The following is a 25677-nucleotide window of genomic DNA, read 5'->3' on the forward strand; positions in this document are numbered from 1 at the left end:
ATTGATTGAACTTGTTCCAGAAAGTTTCGATTGATACGTTGATCGATTGACAGAAGCCAAAATCGGTAAAATATGCATTTCCATGTCTAAAAAGGTTTCTAAACTTTTTAAATTCATAAAGAAAATTCCTAATCACTCCTAATACTATATTACCATAAAAAGGTGTTCTAGGGTTCTCTAAACACAAAAAAAGGAAAAGAAAAAAGAAGAGACACAACTACACTATTGTGAGATAGACTGAGAGCGTTAGTTTTCAATCAAAAGTGAGGTTTTTTATAAATGCCCTATTACATTGTGTGATTGAGTTCTAAAGTAAGGAGTATCATTGAACACTTGAACATTTATCATTAACAACTTCCACCCAACAAACATGAAGGTTGGACGACTAGTTATTGGAGATCATATCATGGGTTGAAGAGCGGATTTCTTGAGGAGAAGATTCCTTGAATGCCAATGCCGGTAGGGCTGCAAATGAGCAGAGCTGAGCCAAGCTTTGGCATGTTCGGGCTTGGCTCGCCACAGTCGGGCAGGTGCCCTGGCTCGGCTCGTGTTCGGGCAAGCTCGACCTAGCTAAGCTCGAGTTCGGGTTTATCAGAATATCAACTCGGATTCGGCTTGGTTCGTGCTCATTTGTGCACACATATATACACTCACGCTATCTTAGGTATATATAATTCACAACAGATTAGTGTATATACATAACACAAATAAATCAATATATATTGAGTTATATATGTAAGCATACCTTGAGGTTGTCTGAAATCATCAACAGCTGTGCATCATTCTCTTTTTGCAATTAATTTATTAAAGAATACAAAATATTGAAGTGGCCGGCGAAGGGAGAGGCTGGTCATCGCTTATTGTTGCAGAGAATGACAAGAAGAATGGAAGATGAGGGGCAGAATGGGGCAGTTAATCGTTGCAGAGAATGAAATAAGATTAGGGTTTGTTTTGTTGTTAGAATAAATTGGTCTGTCAGTTGGTTCTTTAAAATGAATATGGGCCAATTTTTCTTGGTCTTTTCATTTAGATAATAGTAATGTATTTTACAAATGGGCTTATGTTATTATTTCAATGGATCAAATTTGTTCACATCTATGGGCTGGATCAAAAACTTATAAATGGCTGATAAACGAGCTTGTTCACGAGCCTAACTTTGTTCTGGTTCGGCTCGTTTATTAAACGAGTTCAAAACTAGTGTTCAAGCTTGGTTCGTTTGCTAAATGAACGAGCCTGAGCTGTTCATGAGCAGCTTGGTTCATTTGCAGCCCTAGGCAGTGGAAGGGATCTTGATTTGAGCGTCAGTGTGAGTCTAGGTCAGAGGTACTAGGATTTTCTTGGGTTAGAGTCTGCTTAACCTAGATGTATACCTTTCTTCTATTGGTGGATTTGATCTGCCTAGACTAGGTCTCGTGGGCTTTTCCCTACAAGTTTTTTCACGTAAATCAGTCTTCATGTGTGGATATGCATGTACTGCACTCCTTTTAGTTTTACATGCTTGTACTGCACTCCTTTTAGTTTTACATGCTTGTTCATTGATAGTTAAATTTCTGTCAATTTTGATAGTTGAAATTTAAAATTTAAAATTTGGTTAAAGCTCATTATTTAGTTTTAAAGACCTATTCACCCTCCTCTAGGTCTAATTGAGCCTTCTACTAACTCAATATTAGAGCCTATGGTTACGAATGTAAAACTCCTCCCCACCTCCAAAAATAAAAATTAAAAAAAAAATAAAAGAGGGAGAATGTAAAATTTACGATAACAAATACTGGAATCTACCTTCCATTTGAATTTCCATTGTGTGAAAGAGAGTGCCCATTATAGTTGGCAAAAATCTGGTTGACATATGTACTTACAATGATCTCTTGTCACTCTTTTATTTCAGGCACCAGGTCAATTATTTTGTGTCTACATTGCAGCAGTATGTCCTATCACAGTTATCACATATATCTTGGTGCAGGTTGTTATGCTCTCTTAAGAACAAGGTCTGCTGCCACTTGCTCCCACTTTTTAAATTACATATCATCTTTAGTTTTAATTTTCAACTTCATTTTACATAATAGATTTATGTTAGGTGACAAGTGTCTTGCAAGTAGCTTCAAGTGGCAAGTTATTAAGAGGTTACCTTGGCTCTCTTTTTTTTTTTTCTTCCTAGTTTTACCTTGGCTCTAAGTAAAACTATAACTTTAAAAATATCCCTAATGTTCCGTTTGGTTGGAGGGATGGAACAATAGATGGAAGGGAAAGGGGAAGGGATGGATGAGGCATCCCTAGGGAAGGGAAGGTGTCTCCCTCACTTTTTGTTTGGTTAGATGGAATGGATAGTAGAAAGGGTGGATGGGGTGGCACTTTTTTTTTTTTGGTTTGGTTGGAAGGAAGGGAGAAAGACTTTTTATATTCTTTTTACTAATATACCCTCATTATATAAAATTTTTAAAATTAATATTCATTTCAAATTTGGGAAGGTTAAAAATGGAAATTACATATTTGTGATGATTATCCATTCTCTCTCCCCTCTTGCCCCGATTTTGGGCGGATAGAACAATACAAAGCAAGGAGGGATTAAGTCCTTTTATCCCCCCTCTCATCCATCCCTCCTCAATCCTCCCCTCCAACCAAACATAGCATAAAGATTTCTTATTCCATTCTGGCCTAAATGTAGGAAAATTAGTTGAGACATTAAAATATCATTAATTCTTCAAATACACTAAGTTGCCTAGTGGATCCTGTCCTGAAAGTGAACCATTTAAAAAAACTTTATGTTCATATTTCTTCTTCCTTGAGGCCTTACACAGTCTGTATCACTCAGCTTGACAGCGTGTAACGACCCGAACTCGAGGGTCCGAATCGCTAACCGGGTCCTTATCCAAACTCGAGGTCAACTAAGGACACTACCGTCCTTTCCTACGTCAATACATAATATGCGTGTCATCCTAGAGTTTTTTTTAAAAAATAGTAAGAGCGATAATAATAAAATGAGATCATAACTACAAAATATGTCAAAACAGTCCACTAACCCATCGAACCTTGTGGAGGAGCGTCGTCCGCCACTTCCCTTCTGTATCCTGAAAAATGTTAATAATAAATGGGGGAGCATAAGCTCAATAGGAAGTGTCTAAGACACACTTCTTATGACCCCGTGAATCCATACGAAGAATAGGTAAAGGCAAACGGGATCATGCCATAGGGAATATATATATATATATATATATCAATAACACCATAACCAGCATATAACCAAATATCATCTAATCACCTATACACTAAATATACTAATGAGATGCAATGTCATGCCAATGTCGCTCCCCGTTTTCAAAACAATTCCTTTTTACCGTTCCAAATCGTTAATGCAATCCAGCCCATAGCACCTTTATGGCACCACGAGGGAAGGATTGGCTAGCTTTCCCCGACCACATGGCACCTCCATGTCGTCGTCTGGGCCTAGGTAGCTCAACCTCCCTCTAGATCACATTAACACCCCGAACCACTAGGCGCCTCCTAGGCGTCCGGTTTTCACAAACCTTTCATCAAAAATCATTTCCCAAAAACATTTTCCTTTGTTTTAAAATACTTTCCCCTTTTTCTTTCCCAATGAATGCATGAATGCTTCATGCATCTCAATGCCGTAATATCATGCAAATCAACTCTTAACAAATATTACAAGCTTATCAGGATAATTCTCATGGAAGAACAACATGCATATAAATAATCAAATTTTAGCCATTAAATATAAGAATTTAAAGCACAACCATTTAAGCATGATTCTCTATTCATTTTAACAACTATCTACTCACAAATCACTTTCACATAGAAACCCACATGGATATACAAATTTAATATACACCATTAAAGAAATTTCTCCAAAGAATAATCACATTCAAGCATGTTGTACATTAATTATAGGAAAATGAATCACAAGAACCAAAGATTGAGTGAATTAGAACACCTCTACCTCACTTAGATGCAAAAACCCCCAAATGGGTCCAAAAATTCGAAATCCTTAGAGTGCACCAAACAAGGAATTGCTTATATCAACGCATAGATCTCAACGAGCTCTCCGTTTTGCCGCAAACGGCACCCAAAAATTCCAAAGGATGAGAGAGTAATCAAGGTTTGAAGTTGTAAAAGAAGGAAAAAAAAAAAAAAATTTCAGCGAGAGAGTGAACTGGGCAGAAGTGGTTCTGCCGAAGGTAATGGCTGTAAAGCCATTACAAGTGTTTTAATATCATGCGGGTCCCACCATTTTTTTTTTTCTTTTATAATTATCTTTAATAACATAAGCTTATATATATTTATATATATACAATAACTAATTCACCACCACACCAATTAACATATAAACAAATAATCTATGCACAAAAATAATAATGTAAGAAATGCAATGGACCCGTGACACAACCCTCGTACACAACAATCCTCCCACTTGGAACATCCCGGCCCGAAAAATGAAAAATGCCGAAATGGCGACCATTGCATTTCCACGTGCGCTGAACTTAAGGAAATGCCCCAATCAACTCTCTGACACACCCGGCACACTACACGGTGTCCGGCACGTAAAACGAGAAAAGACTAAAATGTCCTTGTAAAAACAGAAAATTCCAAAAAATGGAAAATGGTAAAAATTGGAAATATTACACAGCGTATGTCTCATCATGTGCAACATGAAGTTTGAAGGGTTTGAGATTTGATGGTTGGTTTGAATCTCAACATTCTCTGGCATACATTAGACGACTTGGACCATTTAAAAAAACTTTATGTTCATATTTCTTCTTCCTTGAGGCCTCACACAGTCTGTATCACTTAGCTTGACAACGCCTTTCTCATCATGTGCAACATGAAGTTTGAAGGGTTGAGATTTGATGGTTGGTTCGAATCTTAATACATTCTCTGGCATACATTAGATGACTTATAGATAATATTGGCTCATTGAGTCAAAGGGCCCATCCAATTTTTTTGGAGGAACTGAGACTTGACCAAAACTAGAACACTTGAAGGTTGCATTTGAAGTAAAGAAACAAAAAAAAAAAAAAAAAAAAAAAAAAAAAAAAAAAAAAAAAAAAAAAAAACCCTAGAACATGAAGGTCACTTTTACTTATTTAATTATAGGCATGTTTGTCATTCATATCATATTGTGGGGCATCTTCATACATGTGTGTGTATATTGATACTGCACTGGGGCTTTAGTGCATTTTGTGAGACCTTCCAGGACCCGCCTTGACCCTTTTTGTGGTGGTGAGTGCACATGTGATATATGTATGTGTGTGGGTGAGAGAAGGCAAGACAATCACTTTTCACCCTCTTTCTCTCTCTCTAGCCGGCTCTCTCTCTCTCCTCTCTTTTTCCCTTTGTTTTCTCTTTTGCTTTAACCTTTAAGCTTGGTTTTCTCCATATTCCACTTTGATTTTCAACTTCCCATAGAAGAGAGAAACATCGGGAATGACAAGGGCTATCAATCCTTGGTTTTTATGTTATCTTTGGAGCAATTTTCATTTGGAGATAACTACTGTTTGCTCCTAGTTTGAGGTAGGGGTGTGTTATGCCTTTAACCTATGATTTCTTTGAGTTTTATGAGCATGGTGTGTGTAAAGAATGCATTTGTGTAAGTTTATATTGTTAAATTGCTTCATTTAGGGTGTATGTGATTAGAAAACGATGCTTTAGTGATTCTTTGTGAGGAAAGCTATACCCAATATGTTCAGTTGCTTCATATATGTGGATAAATGTGTTAGCCTTAATGTCTATGCATGTGTTTATGTATTTTCATTTCATGTAAGTTTACTTTGATTTCTATGTATATATTCTATGGCTATTACTCGTGATCTTTATATGATTATTTCCTTGGAGGCATGCTTATATGAAGCTATGTGAATCATTGCACTCTTGATGATTGATAAAATGTCTACACGAGTTAAATTGAGCAGTCTTGATTATATAATGCAATAATTGATGTCATTGCAAAGATGAGCATGGCATGGTAGTAATTAAGACTATAGGGCATGACATGTATGGATATTGTTGAGAGAGAGAGAGAGAGAGAGAGAGAGAGAGAATATATGAAAACATATATGTTATCGAGTAAGTAATACAATAATATAATGGTGTTTATATAGGAGAAGTTACGGGAGTAGGTGAGTGGAGAACAAGTTAACCCATATATGGTAATTCTATATATGGTAATGAGGGGTAGGTGACAACTCATACAATACTAACTGTACACGTGTGACAACCCATACAATACTGTACAACACTCCCCCTCAAGCTGGAGAGTAAATGTCAATAACTCCCAGCTTGCTACATATGGAATCAATAGAATTCTTGGGAAGCGCCTTAGTGAAGATGTCTGTCAGCTGTCTACCAGAAGGAAGAAAAGGTGTAACAATCTCATTAGAATCAACTTTAGATCGAATGAAATGGCATTCTACTTTAATGTGTTTAGTCCTCTCATGGTAGGACTAGATTGCTAGCAATATGAATAGTTGCCTGATTGTCACAGTGGAGAGGAATTGGATACTGGACTGAAATCCCAAGTTCCTGTAAAAGAGTTTTCAACTAAGTTCACCGGCAGTGTGTGCCATGGCACGATACTCTGTTTTAGCATTGGAACAAGCCACAACTGACTGTTATTTACTTCTCCAAGTTACTAGATTTCCTCTTATGAAGGTGCAGTAACCCGTGGTGGACTGTCGATTAGAAGGAGAACCGACCCAATCTGCATCTGTGTATCCCTCAATCTGAATATGTCCAGAAGATCGATAAAGAAGACCACGTCCCGGAGCACTCTTGAGATACTTTAAGATGCATATAACTGCCTCCATGTGAGGTACCCGAGGACTGGTCATGAACTGGCTCACAACATTAACTGCACAGGAGATGTTTGGACGAGTGATTGTGAGGTAAATAAGTTTATCTACAAGTCTCTCATACATCTCCAGATCATCGAGTGGGTCACCATCATCCAACTTAAGTTTTACATTAGTTTCCATGGGTGTAGCTACAGGTTTCGAACCAAGATATCCAGTATCCTGTAAGAGATCAAAAGTATACTTCTGTTGAGAAAGACTAATGCCTTGCTTCGACCGAGCCACCTCAATTACTAGAAAATACCGAAGTTTGCCCAAATCCTTAGTAAGGAAGCTAGAACTCAAGTGATGGATTAGAACTTGTATCATCTACATACACCACAAGAATCACAATACCACGTTTCGTTTTCTTAAAAAAGAGAGAGTGGTCAGCCTGGCTTCTAGTCATACCATGAGCTACCACTGCTTTACGGAACTTATCAAACCATGCACGAGGGGACTGTTTGAGGCCATAGATAGATTTCTTGACATGACACACACACTCCCCCTTATACTCAAACCCAGGTGGTTGAGTCATATAGACCGTCTCAGTAAGGTCACCGTGCAGAAAGGCATTTTAACATCAAGTTGATGAAGTGGCCAGTGTAGATTAGGTGCAAGAGAGATTATCACACGAACAGAATTCAGTTTGGCCACAGGAGAGAACGTCTCAGTATAATTAAGGCCATAAATCTGAGTGTAGCCTTTAGCAACAAGTCGAGCTTTGAGACGGTTAACAGTACTCTTACGCTTTTGTTTAACAATAAAAATCCAACGACAACCAATAACCTAAGTATCAGCAGGCTTAGGAACAAGGTCCCAAGTATGATTCAATTTTAAAGCGTTTATTTCTTCTTCTATAGCTTTCTTCCACCCTGGATGAGAAAGTGCCTCCTTGTAAGACTTAGGAAGAGCAATAGAGGATAATGACAAAGAAAAAGCTTGAAAAGAGGAGGACAATTTATTATACGATACAAAATTGGAGATAGGGTGATTGGTACAAGACTGTTTACCTTTCTGAACAGCAATAGGTTGATCAAGATCAGAGTCTGCGGAGATGGAAGAATCTCCAGGCGTTGAAGCGACTGGTGGAAGTGGCAAGGCTTGGTTTACTACTTCAGTCGTTGGAACATGATTACCTACTCTTTTTCGACGACGAGCATAGATACGAAGAGTTGGTGGGATGTCAGAATAAAAAACTGGAGTTGGAAGAACAGACTCTTGAAGAACATAGTCCTCCTGACGACTGCCTTCCTAGGAATAATAAGGAACACCCTCAAATAAAGTTACATCTACACACACAAATTGTTTACGAATAGTTGGACTGTAACATTTATATCCCTCTTGAGTGCGAGAATAACCTAAGAAAACATCATTTGTGAGCATGAGGATGAAGTTTGTCTCGTCCCAGGCTTAGATTATGAACAAAACAGACACACCTAAACACCTTTGGAGGAATGGAAAAAGGGTTTTTGTTAGAAAACATCATTTGGAAGGGTGATTTTCCTTGAAGGAACCTAGAAGGAATGCGGTTTAAAAGATAAGGCTCCAACCAGAATTGCATCTGCCCAAAAATGTTTTGGAACATGCACTTGAATTATTAAGGCACGAGCGATCGCTAGGAGTGGGCCATTCTTTTGTTCAACAACTCCATTTTGTTGCGGGGTGTCAACACAAGATGTTTGATGGATAATGCCCCTCGACTCAAGAAACTTTTGAAAAACATTAAGTTTATATTCAAGGGCATTGCCAATTCTAATAACAAGTAATTTTGCATCAAACTAATTTTGAATTTCAGCATATAGGGATTGAAAAACAGAGAATACTTGAGATCTATCTTTAAGAATATAAACCCAAGTTAAACGTGAATAATCATCAATAAATGACACAAAACAACGAGAACCAAATAAACCAGTAGTACGAACTGGTCCCCAAACATCCAAATGTACTAACTCAAAAGGTTTTAAACTTTTTTTTATCAAAACAAGACTTAAAAGTAACCTAATGATGTTTACTAAGTTCGCAAGTAGTACAATTAAACTTTAAAAAATCAACTAAAAAAGGGACCAAGCCTCGAAGACTATTTGAAGAGGGATGTCCAAGGCGATAATGCCACTGGTAAGCTGAAAAGGAGTTGAAATGTAGAGCTGTCGGAGCATGGCTGGAAGTAGTAAAGACCATCCTTCTCAAACCCACCAACAATCGTCTTGTTCATCTTGAGATCCTGAAAGACACAACGGGAAGGAGAAAAAGTAACTAAGCAATTTAAATTTAATATCAATTTGCGAACTAACAATAAATTGAATGAAAATTGAGGGATGTATAAAACTGATGAAAAAGTGAGACCAAAAGTGCGGAAGGTACCAATTCCATAAACAGGTGATTTGGCACCATTTGCTATAGTAACAACCGATGGTGAGAAAACATGAGAAATATCAGAAAGAAGAGATGGATTACCTGTCATGTGATCGGATGCCCCTGAATCAATGATCCAAGGTGTAGAAGATGAAGCATGGAGACAAGTATTACTTGAAGTAACGATAGTAGCAGTGGAGCTGATTTGCATGCTCGCGCTTTACCAGAGAATCATATTCGGCTTTTGAGAGAACGACTTGTTCATTCGCAGGAGTTGGAGTAGTCTCCTTCGAAATCGAAGCTTGATTAGCCCAAGCTAGCTTGCCTTGAAGAGCCCAGCAGAAGTCAACAGAGTGATTGTTTCGGCCACAATGAGTACACTTCTTGCTGCCGTGACCCCCTCTGCCGCCATGAGTACCACAACCTAGGTTAGAAGGACCTCTGCCCCCTCGTCCTCCCCGGAAAGTATCATGTCGCTCAGTAGGAACAACAAGAGCAAAGTGGTTGTCCTTCTCAATCACAGGGGCATGAATAGATGCTCTTTAAACTTGAGCAAAAGTCTCACTTGCTTTGGGTATCTCCTTGCTAGACAAAATTTGCGAACTAATCGGAGCTAGTTCGTGTTTAAGTCCAGATAAAAATTTTGCCACCCGAAACTCCTTCCTGTGCTGTCTTTGTTGTTCTATGTCTTTAGTCAATGGTTAGTACTTGGTAGACAATCAGTTCTTCCCACATGCCCTTCAGTTCTGAGTAATAATCTTCAATAGAACAATCTCCCTGCTGGAGATTAAAAATATCCTGATTCAACTGATAAATACGAGAAATATTCTTCTCTGAAGAATACATGTCCCTGAGATTTTCCCAGATATCTTTGGCAGATTCTAGGAATGACACATTGTTCAAGATCTCAGGCTCCAAGCTGTTCCATAACCAAGTCATAATCTGAGCATCTTCTTTCTCCCAAGCCTCAATAATCTTTTCATCACTGGTGGGTTTGGTTGATTTAAGATACGATAGTTTTCCTCGAGCTCTTAAGAACACCTCTACGGCTCGAGACCATTGAAGGTAGTTCGAGCCTTTCAGTTTGGTGTTGGTGATTGATCTAAGAAGATGGGATTCCTTAGTATCCATCACAAGAGTAGCGGGCGGGAGCTGAGATAAGAGAACCAAGATCTAGACGAGATGAACCCGAGAGAAATTATCGAGGGGAGAGCCGAGGAGGGATCCGAGAGAGATTGCCAAAACGAGAACTAAGATCATCGAGGAGTGATCGCCGAGAAGGGATTGCTGAGAGAAAGCCGAGATGGAATCAAGATCGGAGAGTCTGAATAAAATAAATAAATAAAAAAAGAAAAAAAAAAAAAAATTAAGAGGAATCGATTTCCGCTCTGAAACCATGTTGGCATATATGAAAATGTATATGTTATTGACTAAGTAATACAATAATACAATGGTGTTTATATAAGAGAAGCTTCGGGAGTAGGTGAGTGGAGAATAAGTTAAACCTGTACATAGTAATTCTATATATGGTAATGAGGAGTAGGTGACAACTCATACAATACTATACATTAGATATCATTCGCTTATGTGCGCTTGCGAAGTAATTTTGGGAGACACTCGGGATTTTGTTACTATCGAGCGAGGGTATAGCCCTCGGGGTGAAAATTCCTTTTTATAGTAGCCATTCGGTTTGTATACTGAGTTATCCCATTTGATGATTTCAAATTCTTATTTACAAGCTGGCATCCATGTGTAGTTGCGATTTGGGTTTTCATGTACATTTCATTTTCTTTGTATATGCTTACTTGGAATGAAATGGGTGCATTTATGTTTCTCTTGCTAGTTCTAGGATGATCCTAGGAATTCCCTTGGAGTAGACGTTAGGGAGCGTGTCCCTTGGATCGCTTAGCCCACATCATGTTTGTAGGATTCAAAGGAACGTAGTTTATTTGTATAACATATCATAACATTATTTTGCTTACCCCGTTGAAATTACTCTCTTTTTAAGAAAAAAGTGTTGCATTAGAGGATCTTCCTCTCCCATAGCTTGGATGGGGTGTTGATGATATATTTTGGTGCTTGTGGATGATGTTTGATGTTTGATGTGCTAAATGTAACTTTTGTATGACTTGTGTGATGTTGTGGCCTGAATTTGGTGCCGAGTTGCGTTGCGACCCGACAACCCGATGGATGAGCTTTGTGAATTATTTTGACCCCATTTTGCTTGTAGGTTGCGGACCCTAATTAGTACTCTCTTCTAGTCTGATATATAAAGACTCTTAGGGTTTGGAGTGCATTATTGAGAGACTGAAAATCGTACAGAGAAGAGTGAGGGGCTGAAACTTGTAATCTCCGATTTTATACATAATGAAAACTTTCGCCGGATCTCCACTGTGGACGTAGGCTTTGCCGAACCATGTATAAATCTTTGTGTTCTTTATGTGGTGTGTTTGTTTTTCTGTCGTGTTTCGTGATTGTTGCTTGGGTTTGCTGCGTTTCGTATTTTGACTTAGCATGTACATGGACAACATAAATAGAATGGCTATTCATGTATTTTATGGCATATCTATGTATTATGCTGTAATGAGGCCAAGTTGGCCATTCTCTTCATGTATGTATAAGGCCTAAATGGTCAATTCTTGATGGGTAGATGAAAGATTAACCTTCTCTTGGCATTTGCATGTTCGATTCATAGGTTTCCCCATCATTTCATTGTTTAATGTTCATTTCCTTGTTGGCCCTTATCATTCACATCATTAGATTGGCCTTGGGATGACCTAAGTTATTGTTTGGACAATCATGGAACTCATGTATTAGAATTAGTTGGAGTTCATGGCCTTAGTACCTTTATAGGTACACATTTTTCAGCTCCTAGACTGAAACTCAAGTAGTCGACTACTGGTGGACCATTTTGTCCAAAACAGAATGCATGCTCTCGGGATCTCACTTCCAGCTGACTGGTCCTCACCGCCAGTCTTTTGCTCCTCCTAATGCTTTGTCCTTTACTTCCTCTTGAGGGTCTTTTTGATGGGACTTCGTTTAGGGACTAGGGACTCTCTTTGTGGTTTTTGGGCAATGTTTTAAGGACCATACGAGGAGTTCAAAACCTATTTTTAAAATGAGGAACCGGGACTAGCCGGGGACGCTTCCGGGCAATGTTTTCAAATTGAGTTCCGACCTTCATCAAATGTTTTTAAACGTATAAAATGACTTGAAGGACTTCATTTGACTTGTTTAGAGTCAATTTACCCTCTTTCCTTGTCTGGGTCCAATGTGTACCCATGTGACCAAAGTAGGCTAGGTTGACTTCGACTTCTCTTGTTTCCCTAAATATTCATTTTTCATATGTTATTGGGATGTATGTGAGATCATTTTGGTGTTGTTGATTCATCATTCATGGTCATGTTAGCCATATGGGCAAATGTGGGTTTTAGCTTCCGCTTTTGGGACTCAGGTTTTGAGTCGGGTTTCCTAGCATTTCATTCATGCACCGGGTCCTCAGGATTGGAGGCGTGACAGTTTTCATGTCCATCCCCCAGCACAAAATTAAGAAGTCCCTACATAAAATCAAGTGTAGCTTGGGATTGTCACTACATAATTCAGATGAAAGAACACTACTTGATCGCTCAACCCTCCCTTAGCCCCTTCAGTAGGTTTGTTGCAGATGCCAATAGGTCTCAAGTGCATAAATTTGTCACTGGCAATCATCATTTTGCCATCATCATAATTATTATTATAGTTGTTGCTAAAGGAAGATTAAATACAATCAGGCATGTAATTCTGAATTATTGCTTTATGTTGGCATGATTTGCTTTATATTTATTCACTCTTTACCCTTCGTCACTTTCTTTTTTGATATTTGATGTGTAGGTCAAAGATATGATGGATCTTGAGTCAGTGCATATGTCATATCTTACTGATTCCCTGCATATGTAAGTTTACATATCTGTTAATTTAATGTCCAATATTTCATTTGCAGCACTATTTGTAGCCTTAAATTTACAGCACTTTTTAAATTTTAAAAATTGACCCAATTCTATCAATTAAGCAAATCTATTTGTTATTATTTGTCATCAATTATTTGAATGTATTCTATTGTTCCAACTATCTTCTGTCAAAGCATGAGTTGTGGTGGCTCTCTCACTAGATGCAAATTGCAATGTTAGGATGAAACTTAAGGATTTTTTGGGAAGACCAAAGATAATATGATGAGAGAAAGAGGGAGGTAGTTAATATAGTTTGCTTACTTCTCAGTCTAATTGAATTAACGTCACAAATGAGAAAGGCTTCTACACATTTAAGGAGTTAAATATGATTGTAAGAAATAATTACTCTGGTAAGAATCTTACTAGACTTTTGCATGACAGTCTTGTCATAATGGATCTTATGTACTGCTTAATTAGATCCTTGCTAGCTGCCTTTCCGGCTATCCATGATGACATATGAAATGCATCTGAATCCAGATAGCTTCTAATCATGAACATGTTAATTAACCTTGATATGGTTGGTTTGTATGATCACGTTGGATTACGTTTTGATACCAATGCTTACAAAAGCCTTCAGGTTATAGTATTAGTCATTGCTTGGCAATTTCATATCTCAAGTACTTGTCATAGAAGGGAAGTTGGAAATAACTTGTATCTATCGCTGTCAAAATCTTATTTAACAGAGGACCTAGCTACTGCAGCCTTTTATTACTCCTCAAGGTTAATGATTGCTTCAGATGAAGCACGATATGATTTAGACAAGGAATACACACTCTCTCTCTCTCTATGCAACTTCGCAACCATCAGTCTATGCAAACCTATGAAACTCTTATTTTTTGGTAAATCAAAACCAGGAGCACTGCTTCCTTGAGTTTCTCTCTCTTTTTCTGAAGAAAGCCCTGAAACCTTAAATCTGCCCTATTTTTCTAATTTACAACAAGCAATAAAGAATAAAAGAACTAGTTTTAAAGAATGGCAAAAAAGTAAGATGATTTAGAGAAATACAAATGAGGATGAAAAGAGTTCAAATTAGAGAAATACATTTTTTTTTTTTTTTTATAAGTAATAATAACATTAAAAAAGGCGTTCAAAAGGGGAACGCGTCCCTAATACAGAAGTGGAACCGGGACTAAGGCCCCAAAGAATCCAAAAAAGTAATTTAATCTTCAGAAGAGGAGCAAAAGCTCCTTTTCACATAATTGAAAAGAGAACGAAGAATGTAAAGTTTCAGCATTGCCGTAGACGACTCTATCCCTTCGAACATTCTGCTATTTCTCTCCTTCCAAATGCACCACCATATACAACGTGGGACAATTCTCCAGAAATCGCGTACATCTCTTCTCACACGACATTCTTTCCAAACATGAATTAATTCCTTAGTATATCGTGGCATTACCCAAGACATACCAAGCAATCTAACAATAAGATTCCAATAGTCTTTTGCCACAGGGCAATGCATAAGGAGGTGATTAACTGACTCCGCATCATTCTTGCATAGACAACACCTTGCCCCTTTTCCTCAAATTATCAATTGTCAGAATCTTTCCCCAAACAGCGGTCCAGACAAAGAAAGCCACCCTAGTTGGAGCCATGAACTGCCAAATAGTTTTCCACGAGAAGTCATGATTGTCAAAATTAGACAAGCATAAGAACAAGGATCTTACTTCGAAACGACCGTGGGAAGAAGGAACCCAAATCAAATCGTCATTCTCTCTGCCAACACCCTCCTGTCGATACAGAAGTTCTAGAAAAACACATACCTCATCCATCTCCCAATCTTGAAAAGAGCGTTGAAAATGCACATCCCACGTAATCCCACTGCTATCAAGCCGATAACAGTCAACTACGTAGGCGTGTTTATCAACTGCAATACTGAATAATCTAGGAAATGTACGAGATAGTGGCTGATCACCTTACCAAAGATCTTCCCAAAACCGAACGCGACGTCCATCACGGACTTTGTATCTGATATGAGCAGAAAAGGCATCCCTACCCTTCCGAATAGACTTCCACATCCCTACTCCTCCCACAAGGGTAACCGGATGTGTAGACCAGCCTCCATGCTCTTCCCCAAACCGATGAGAGACTAACCTGCGCCAAGGACGATGTCTTTCCCTTCCACATCTCCATAACCATTTACCCAGGAGAGCTTGATTGAAAGGAACAAGTCGTCTTATTCCAAGACCACCCAATTTCACAGGTTTGCAAACTTGCTCCCATCTGACAAGGTGGTACTTGAACTCATCGCCCCTTCCTCCCCATAGGAAATCCCTATGAATTTTTTCAATCCTATCTGCAATGGAACAAGGGATTTGGAACATAGAAAGAAAATAAGTGGGAAGGCTTGATAACGTACTCTTAATAAGAGTAACTTTACCCCCCTTGGACAAGTATTGTTTCTTCCATCTTGCCGATCTCTTCGCATACCTGTGAATCATTGAATCCCAACTCCCCACTATCCTTGAAGAGACCCTTAGGGGCAAGCCCAAATAAGGAATAGGGAAAGAACTCACCCTGCATCCAAGAACTGCAGCTAAAGAGGACATATCTTGAACATTCCCTTCTGGGATAAGCACACTCTTAGCTACATTGACCTTTAGCCCGGAAACCGCCTGAAAACAAGTCAGTATACACCTCAAGTATCGAAGTTTAGACACATCAACATCACAGAAAATCAGGGTATCGTTTGCAAAAAGTAAATGAGAAATCTCCATCTGATGGACTAGATCTCTACCCACCCTTAATCCCTTAATAAAACCAAGGTCCTCTGCCCTGTGCATAAGTCTGCTTAAACCCTTCATAACAATAAGAAAAAGGAAAGATGACAAAGGATCACCTTGTCTTATACCCTGAGTGCAACCAAAGAAGCCAGCTGGAGAACCATTCACAATTATTGAAAACTTGACAGACGAAAGACAAGTCTCAATCCACTTCCTCCATTTACTTCCAAACCCCATTCTTTGTAACAAATAGAGTAGGAAATTCCAATTCACATGATCGTATGCTTTCTCAATATCAAGTTTGTATAATACTCCAGGAATACCACTACGCAATCTGGAGTCCAAACATTCGCCAATAATAAGAACTGAATCAAAAATTTGCCGTCCTCCAACAAAAGCATTTTGGGAGTCCGAAATAATCCCATCCATTACTTCTCTCATCCTTAGAGCAAGCACCTTAGCAATAAGTTTGTAAATACAACCCACCAAACTGATTGGACGGAAATCCTTTATGTCAGAAGCGCCTCGCTTCGTAGGGATAAGGGCAATAAATGAGGCATTAAGCGACTTCTCAAAGACGCCAAAAGAATGAAACTCCTGAAAAGTACCCATTACCTCATGTCTTACTACCGCCCAACTTTCCATCAAAAAACGCATAGTAAAGCCATTAGGCCCAGGAGCTTTGTCGCCATTACAACTTAATAAAGCCTTTAGAACTTCTTCTTCAGTAAAAGGATTCTCAATCCTATCACTATCCAGCTCAAAAATAGCCTCAAATTAGAGAGAGGATGAAAAGAATACATGGATTAAGTTAGGTGCAGTAAGGATATGGATCAGACAATATTATTTTTTTTTTTTATAAGTAAAAATAACATTAAAAAAAGGTGTTCAAGAAGGGAACGCGTCCCAATTACAAAAGTGGAACCGGGACTAAGGCCCCAAAGAATCCAAAAAAGTAATTAAATCATATGAAAAAGAACAAAAGCTCCTCTTCACAAAATTGAAGAGAGAACGAAGAATGTAAAGTTTGACCGTTTCCGTAGGCGACTCTTTTCCTTCGAACATTCTGCTATTTCTCTCCTTCCAAATGCACCACCATACACAATGTGGTACAATTCTCCAGAAATCGCGAACGTCTTTTCTCACTCGACAACCTCTCCAAATATGAATCAATTCCTTAATAGATCGTGGCATAACCCAACACATGCCAAACAACCCAACAATAAGATTCCAACAATTAATCGCCACAGGGCAATGCAAAAGGAGGTGATTAACGGACTCCTCATCATCCTTGCATAGACAACAGTGATTAACTATACAATTGCCCCTTTTTCTCAAATTATCAATTGTCAAAATCTTTCCCCACACAGTAGTCCAAACAAAGAAAGCCACCCTAGTTGGAGCCATAGACCGCCAAATAGTTTTCCACGGGAAGTCTCGATTAACAAAATTTGACAAACATAAGAACAAAGATCTAACTTCGAAACGACTATGGGAAGAGGGAACCCAAATTAAAACATCATTACCTTTACTAACACCCTCCTGTCGATATAGAAGATCCAAAAAAACACATACTTCGTCGATCTTCCAATCCTCAAAAGAGCGCCGAAAATGCACATCCCATATAATCCCGCTGCTATCAAGCCGATAGCAGTCGACTATGTAGGCGTGTTTATCAACAGCAATACTAAATAATCTTGGAAATGTATGAGAAAGTGGCTGATCCCCACACCAGAGATCTTCCCAAAACCGAATGCAACGTCCATCACGAAGTTTGAATCTGATATGAGCCGAAAAAACATCCCATCCCTTCCGAATAGCTTTCCACATCCCTACTCCTCCCACTAGGGTAACCGGACGCGTAGACCAACCTCCAGCCTCTTCGCCAAACCGACAAGAGACTAACCTGCGCCATGGTCAATGTCTTTCCCTCCCATATCTCCATAACCACTTACCCAGGAGAGCTTGATTGAAAGGAACTAATCGTCTTATTCCAAGTCCACCCAATTTCACAGGCTTACAAACTTCCTCCCATCTGACAAGGTGGTACTTGAACTCATCGCCCTTACCACCCCAAAGGAAATTCCTTTGAGTTTTTTCAATCCTGTCTGCAATGGAACAAGGGATTTGGAACATAGAACGAAAATAAGTGGGGAGGCTCGACAAGGTGCTCTTAATAAGAGTAACTTTACCCCCTTTTGACAAGTATTGCTTCTTCCAACTTGCTAATCTCTTCGCATACCTGTCAATCACGGAATCCCAACTCCCCACTAAACTTGAAGAGACCTCTAGGGGCAAACCCAAATAAGGAATAGGGAATAAGCTCACCCTGCATCCAAGGACTGCAGCTAAAGAGGAAATATCCGGAACATTCCCTACTGGGACAAGCACACTCTTTGCTACATTGACCTTTAGCCCGGAAACTGCCTGAAAACAAGTCAGAACACACCTCAAGTATCGAAGTTGAGACACATCAGCATCACAGAAAACCAGGGTGTCATCTGCAAAGAGTAAATGGGAAATCTCCATAACAACAAGAAAAAGGAAAGATGACAAAGGATTACCTTGTCTTATACCTCGACAATATTATTTAAAAATAAAGATATATTAGAAAGATGGAAAAATTACTTTCAACAATTACTAAATGAGGAATATACTCGGGAAGAAGTCGTAAGTAAAGGTGGTGTAAAGGGTGCTTGTTGCATAGGAGCGACTTGCCCCCCTAGCATCTGATTGTTTTTTATCTGTGTTCATACATAGGAATGGAAAATGAAAATTCATAAGAAGGAAGTAGTGGACACACTTAAGGAAATGAGTAATAATAAAGCTGAAGGACCAGATAGCACTTATAAAGGCATGGAGAATTTTAGGAAAGATGGGTGTTAAAGGGTTTAGTTATTGAACAAAATTTTAAGAGAAGAAAGAATGCCCGAGTGAGTGGAGGAAAAACACAATAGTACCAATATATAAAAATAAAGGAGATATACAAAATTGTGCGAATTATAGAGGAATTAAATTGATAAGTCATAGAATGCAATTGCAGGAAAGGATAATTGAGCAACGATTAAGGAAAGAAACATTAATATCTGATAACCAATTCAGATTAATGCTAGGTAGATCTACTATGGAAGCCATATACTTGGTAAGACAATTAATAGGAGAATATCGGAGTAAACAAAAAGACTTACATAAGGTTTTCATAGATTTACAAAAGAGAGATGACAGAGTGCCAAGGGACATAATTTGGAGGGCTCTACAAAAAAAAAAAAAAAAAAAAAAAATGAAGAAGAAAAGAAAAGAAAAAAGTACTTATAAAGCTTATAACTTTTATTTGGGATATGTATAGTGGGACATTGACTAGAGCTCATATTACATGCAGAGAAACTAGCTAATTTCCTATAAGAGTGAGTCTACACCGAGGATCAGTGTTAAGTCCATACCTATTTGCAACAGTGTTAGGCGAAATAATGAAAGATCTTTAAGAAAATATTTTTTGGTGTATGTTATTTGTGGGTGACAGTCTTAGTAGATACTTCAAAGGAAGCCTTAGCAACAAAATTGGAAATATGGAGAAAGACATTAGAAGCAAAAGGCTTAAAAATTAGTAAAACTAAAACAAACTTTACGGAATGTAAATTTGATGAACAAACAAATGATGACAATATAAATATTACAATCGAGGATCAAAGAATTAATAATTATTTTTGTTACCTATAATCAATACTACAAAAAGATGGGGAGATAGATGGTGATGTAGTGAGTAGAATTGGAGTTAGGGAGGACAAAATGGAGGCAAGCTAGTGGTATACTTTGTGACAAAAGAATACCTAATAAATTAGAAGGAAAATTCTTTAGAACGGTTATTAGACAAGCTATTATATTGTGGAGTATAGTGTTGGGCATTGAAAAAGAGACGAGAACAACACATCCATGTTGCACAAATGAGGATGCTACATTGGATGACAGGAATAACTAGAAAAGATGAGATTAATAATGAATGTGTGAATGGAACACTAGGTATAGCACCTATAACCTATAAAATTAGAGAAAATAGACTTAGGTGGTATGGTCACATTCATCTTAGACCCGATGATGTACCGATTAGAAGAGGAAGAGGTGTTTGCCTATAATGTAAGCAACAAAGAGGCCGACCAAACTCGTTCTTTTCCGAAGTGAGTGTGTTGCTTCAACAAGGCTTTAGTCTCTTTTGTCTCCTAGTGCCTCAGGCGTATTATATCAAGGCCTTTGGGGTAACTTTTCTCCTTTAATAACACTGGTTTTGATGACCCGGTGAAGGTTCTACAAAAGTATACTAGAGCATAGCAACAATTGCATACTTTTGAAGTCAAATCGAATCTCAAACAAATGACTTCACACCTTTTCTAGGAGAATTTATTACACAAGGGTAAGGCAATTAGGCAAAAAAGTAAATTTAAAAATGTGAGAAATGGTGATGATTGGTGTACGGTTTCATAATTCTTATTGTTAGAAAAAGTTTCTGTGTAAGTTAGACATGGTACCATGTCAACTCCGATATTTAGAATTTAGAAAAGACCCCTCTCTCTCTCTCTCTCTCGGCTTAGATTTAGCTTCTGTGATTTTCATTATGATTCTTGATTAACTGTTGTTATCACCTTCTCAGATGTTTCTTGTCTGATGAAACCCGGCCTATTGCCAGAATCATTGAAAGCATCTTGCAATGTGCACTGGATTTGAGGTTTTGTCTAATTGGAGGCACTCGTGAAGCTGAAGTTCCTGGAGGTTTGTCAGGGAAACTTTCTTGGATCAACATTTCCCAGGTTATTCCCATCATGTTACTTGTACAACTTGCACCAGATTTTCTTTCAATATATTCAGTAGATAATTTTGAGATTTTGGGGGATGGCAACGAGGGCTGCAGTCTAACATGGTTAGATTCTGAACCTAATATAGGGATGGGGTTACACCAGAAAAATTATTATTTTGGACATGTCTTCCGTAAGCATATGTAGCTAGCTCCTACTGTAACTACCACTAACCAGATGCATTATTAGAATTCTTGAAGTCGTTTTGCGTGCTGCGTAGGTTTAGTTCACTTTCAAAAGAAATAAAGTATTTGAAACCCCAGTAAATTGCTTATTGTCAAGGAATCGCCATTTTGGAGTAGTAGTTGCATTGTTAGATTGGAAGTACATTGATTGCTTTCAGAATCATATTCACTCCCAAAGGGAAAATAGTACTTGATACACGATAAATTGCTAATTGACAAAAGACTGAATTTTTGGAAAACCATTGAAGTTGAACAATCATGAATTCTCTGGTGGTTCAGACATATGTAAAATTCCAGACTGTTGAACCCAAAAACTCAATGGTTCACGAAATGGTTTTAACTGTCCACTGTCTAGAGCAACTAGGTTGGACAGATTGGGTTGGCCCGGTTGAACTGTATCATCATGGTGATGTTATATACACAGAATATCATAAATATGAAAAATCACAAGGAGAACTGACAGCTCCATCAGGCTGTTCAGATTATATAGTTTGTTGGCGGAACCAATCCCCGTGCACTGTTTGATTTCAAAAATAAAATGGGCCTGATTATGTTCCTGTTCTATAAGCAAACCCGCTTTTGCAAACCAAAACCAATAAATTAATAAAAACAGAACACGTGGAGAAAGGTAGATGGAGGAAGTGTAGAAATGATAAGGATTAAGGACTTCAAAAATATTAATACATTATAAGAAGAAAAAGATAGGTGGCTTGATCTAATCGAGAGAGAGTTCTGAAGGCTTCCAAGTTTCTTCTCTTAGGGAATAGTACAGATGGATCAATCAAGCAGTTGGGAGAGAGGAAGTGACTTCCAGATTCGCGTTGAGACAAGGATTGAACACCTAATGCAGAGAGAGAATTTTGAGTGGTATGCATTGATGATGTATTCCCTTGGGTGGTCAGTTTTCCCCTTATGAGAGTTGAAGTGTTATATAGGTCAGCCACAGTAGTGTGTTGAAACATTAGAGGCTGTGCGACTTTGTGGTGGAGTTGTGAGGTTGCTTTAGATATTTAAAGTCAGTTAACTTGTCCATTGTGCATAAAACTGAATTGACATAGTCTACTGATCACTGAATAAAACTGAATTTCCAAAGGGTTCAATTTGACCGCTTGGAGTTAAGGGCCCACTGTGCTGTTTCTGTCTCAGATTTAAACATTTCTTTAGGTAGAGAGTTCTCTCTAGCCATTTCCGTGTTTTATTTTGCTTACTAGTTGGCATAGCCTTCAATAGATGGCATCTCAGCTGTTCAGTCATATTACTAGTGCAAAAGTAAAAACTATTTTGTAGGAAAGAAGAAACTTTTTGTACGGAGTATGTTTTTATTATGCATCCATATCTCTGTGTGATGTTGGAGCTGAGAATAGGTCTCGATAAAGCTTGAAATGCTTCTGCAAGGACGTTAGCTAGGTGTATCTGAAACGTGTGATATATGCAAAGTGATCCATCTTCGTTAAATTTCAAATCAGTTGCAGAATCTTATATAGATTTGCTTGAGCTGAGTATAATAATGTCTTCTATTTGTTTTATTTTAGTAGAACTCTATAACGAAAGCAAACAATTATTAACCACCAATTTTGTCTGACTTGCAGGTGCTTGCCATAAAGGGGACTTTTGATAAAAAGATGAAAGAATTGCATTTATGCTATCTCAACTCATCTAAACATGAGGAGTTTGGCCTTTCAAGTTTTTGGGGTTGTCTGAATTTTAACGAGTACTACTCAGATGTTAAGCCAGTATGCTTTTTTGGTTGAAATCTCTGTGCCATGTGAATCATGACGAGTGGCTAATTCTGTTCCCCTTCGTACTATAGAGCAAGTCCATATGGGTTCAACAATAGAAGTGGTGCACCCACAAAATCATCACGGTGATTGTAGATGTGTTCAACATCATGATAATGCAGTATTGTGTATATTATGTAATTTGTTTTGAAATCAACCCATGCTGATTGCAGGGCTTATTTATGTATATAATGCAATGTATATGATTGTGCATTCTAATTACATGAGTGATCGGCAGGAGGCATATAATGCCACTGGTGTGGCAAGTGCTGAGAAGTTATTGATAATAGCGTGTATGCGAGTGCTTTCTTTTTTTAATCCTTAGGGTGTTGGGGACTTTATGACATACATGATGATTCATCAATATGTATGTGTATGTCAGCCATGATGAAATTGGTGCAAGTGCTCTCTGCTTGGAGGTAAGCGAGAACCTCAGGATCGGAGTGAGAAAGGTCGCGAAGCCTGTATTAGTTGTTGACCCTTAGGTTAGTTGTTGACCCTTAGGTGGTTGCTGGACATCTCCATTTTGTGCTTCGCCTTCTTTGTTGCTGGTGGAACCTTGACAACCGTGTCTGTGTCATGTGTTGACGGTGCTGATGAGACACTTGAGGAGATGAAAATGGTGAAAAAATGGTTACAACGAAGGCCAAATAGCTCAGATAGTGACTTGTCACCGACGTCCACAAAGCCACATTCATTGGCATAATCTTTGCAATAGCATCATTTATTTATCCAGTCGGTGTCTTCAGGGGTTGATTTTGTATTTGTCAATTTGCATTTACCCGGACATGAATCATAGAAATTCCATGTTTCTTTATATGACATATTCAAGGTTGTCTTTAGTTATGAGAGTTCATATGAGTTTGTCTCTTTCTACATGTCTCTTATACAGACCTACCTATTCCACGGGTGTGCACTTTGTCCTACTTAACCCACTATCCAAGAAATTCAAGATCCACCCTCTATATTAACTCTTGCCCTGTTTCTCTCTCTTGTTATTATTCTTTCTTCTTGAGTGACCGATCTAGAAAGAGAAACAGAGACAAGAGATGTCTGATACCACTGGTGCCGCTGATTCCACCACCATCTCCCCATACGTGGTAGATGAATGCCGAGGTGTCCTCCGAGTTTACAGTGATGGTTCAATCGTCCGGTCCAATAAACCGAGCTTCAACGTCCCCGTGAATGATGACGGCTCGGTCTTATGGAAAGATGTGATTTTCGACGCTGAGCACAACCTTCAGGTCCGGCTCTACAAGCCGGCTTCGCCTTCTTCTACCAAGCTGCTGCCAATCTTCTACTATATCCATGGTGGGGGCTTCTGCATCGGCTCCCGAACATGGCCCAACTGTCAAAACTACTGTTTTCGGTTGGCTTTGGATCTTCAGGCCGTGGTCGTGGCGCCTGACTATCGGCTAGCTCCGGAGAATCGCCTTCCAGCGGCCATCGAAGATGGCTTCACGGCCATGAAATGGCTACAAGCCCAAGCTGTGTCCGAGGAGGCCGATGCGTGGTTGACTGAGGTGGCTGATTTTAGCCGCGTTTTTGTATCCGGTGATTCAGCTGGTGGTAATATTGCTCATAATTTGGCGGTCCGGCTCAGGGCTGGGTCGGCCGAGCTAGCTCCTGTTCGAGTGAGAGGTTATGTTCTTTTGGCACCTTTCTTCGGAGGCGTTGTACGGTCAAGGTCGGAGGCTGAGGGACCAAAAGAAGCATTCTTGAACTTGGAGCTCATCGACAGGTTTGGTTTTGTTATATAAATTTATGAGCAGGAGGATATGACATTATGATGATGTGATTCACACTCGGTATAAATTAATTCACTTCATTTTTCGGGAGACCTACAAAAATATTGTGACCATTTTAACATTTTTCTACAGTCTTAACATTATTTTTTCACTGATTAAGACAAAATACACTGAAGCTAGGATTTTGATTGCTACTTGTATAGATGGCCAAATTGAATTATTTAAATATTTTGAGTGACTAGGTTTTGGAGGCTATCAATAGCAGTTGGAGAGAGCACTGATCACCCATTTGTGAACCCCTTTGGACCGGCAAGCCAAAGTCTTGAAGAAGTTGATCTGGATCCGATTCTGGTGGTGGTTGGCGGAAGTGATCTACTCAAAGATCGAGCTGAGGATTATGCAAAGAGGCTCAAAGGTTTGGGAAAGAAGATCGAGTACATTGAGTTTGAAGGAAAACAACATGGCTTCTTTACCATCGATCCCAACTCTGAAGCCGCAAACCGGTTGATGATGATCATCAAACGATTCACGATGGACCACAACTCCTAGACCTACCTAGCTTTATCATGCCTTGTGTATTTCATTTCCTTCTCCTTTATATATGCAATATATATGCGAAAGAAAATTCTTTCAGAAAGAGGAGAATATCTTAATATGATTATACAAATTTATTTATTTATTTAAGTTAACTCGGGATGTCCGGGATGGCACGAACTCTTAAGGTTTCTCAACAACTCGATTAATTCTCGAGGACTTGGAAGGGCGTCTCCTCACTCGGGTCTGGTAAGTCACTGTAAGGACAGCGGAGGCTAGACACAAAGAACCCGGCAGGACTCGAAACCAGACCTTGGACTTGCTAAGTTTCAAAGTCGAACAAGTAAACCGCTGGCCATATCCGAAATGGATATGATTATACAAGTTCAAATAACTTAATTGATTTTTTATTTTATTTTTCTGTTTTTGTTTTATTTTTTTGGTTGTATAGTTGTTGAAGGTTAACCAAGTTTTATAATAAATATTGTTGTTACAATGGGCTTCAGTTTGAGAAATTTACGGATACACACAAAAATTAGCCAGATACATATGATACTCACGTGGTTGGAAATTTTTTAGTCCAGTTGATTATACTATTACATATTTTTCACTTACACCTAAAATAGGTACAATACATGAGTGACCTTTTCAATAAATATGTAATCAATATCATTTAAATGTCCAATTC

General features: G+C 38.6%; 2 protein-coding genes across 4 annotated transcripts in view; both read left to right on the forward strand.

Moving 5' to 3' along the window:
• Window positions 1-22899, forward strand: part of LOC132268306 (uncharacterized) — a 40689-nt gene extending 17790 nt beyond the window's left edge. The window contains exons 11-14 of one of the 3 annotated variants that reach the window (XM_059769142.1): window positions 1886-1985; window positions 13065-13126; window positions 20579-20699; window positions 22519-22899. In XM_059769142.1, the coding sequence (XP_059625125.1) occupies window positions 1886-1985; window positions 13065-13126; window positions 20579-20699; window positions 22519-22680 (445 nt within the window). In that variant the 3' untranslated portion in view covers window positions 22681-22899. Of the gene's footprint in view, window positions 1-1885; window positions 1986-13064; window positions 13127-20542; window positions 20700-22518 lie in introns of all 3 variants that reach the window. The other 2 variants (XM_059769141.1, XM_059769143.1) reach the window with 2 other exon arrangements.
• Window positions 22900-23000: 101 nt separating this feature from the next.
• On the forward strand, window positions 23001-25169 carry LOC132268307 (probable carboxylesterase 15). The gene is made up of 2 exons (XM_059769145.1): window positions 23001-24448; window positions 24698-25169. The coding sequence occupies exons 1-2, from the start codon at window positions 23757-23759 to the stop codon at window positions 25002-25004; spliced, it is 999 nt and encodes a 332-aa protein (XP_059625128.1). The 5' UTR covers window positions 23001-23756; the 3' UTR covers window positions 25005-25169.
• The last annotated feature ends 508 nt before the right edge of the window (window positions 25170-25677 follow it).

Source organism: Cornus florida, unplaced genomic scaffold (genome assembly GCF_030987335.1).
Source record: "Cornus florida cultivar Cherokee Brave unplaced genomic scaffold, ASM3098733v1 CherokeeBrave_3.0.0_Hap2_Chr08, whole genome shotgun sequence".
Lineage (NCBI taxonomy): Eukaryota > Viridiplantae > Streptophyta > Magnoliopsida > Cornales > Cornaceae > Cornus > Cornus florida.

Bases quoted from the DNA above. Each gene is read 5' to 3' on its own strand.
- LOC132268307 (XM_059769145.1), top strand. From the start codon at position 23,757: ATGTCTGATACCACTGGTGCCGCTGATTCCACCACCATCTCCCCATAC. The intron at 24,449-24,697 runs GTTTGGTTTTGT...TTGAGTGACTAG, and splicing joins AACTTGGAGCTCATCGACAG to GTTTTGGAGGCTATCAATAG.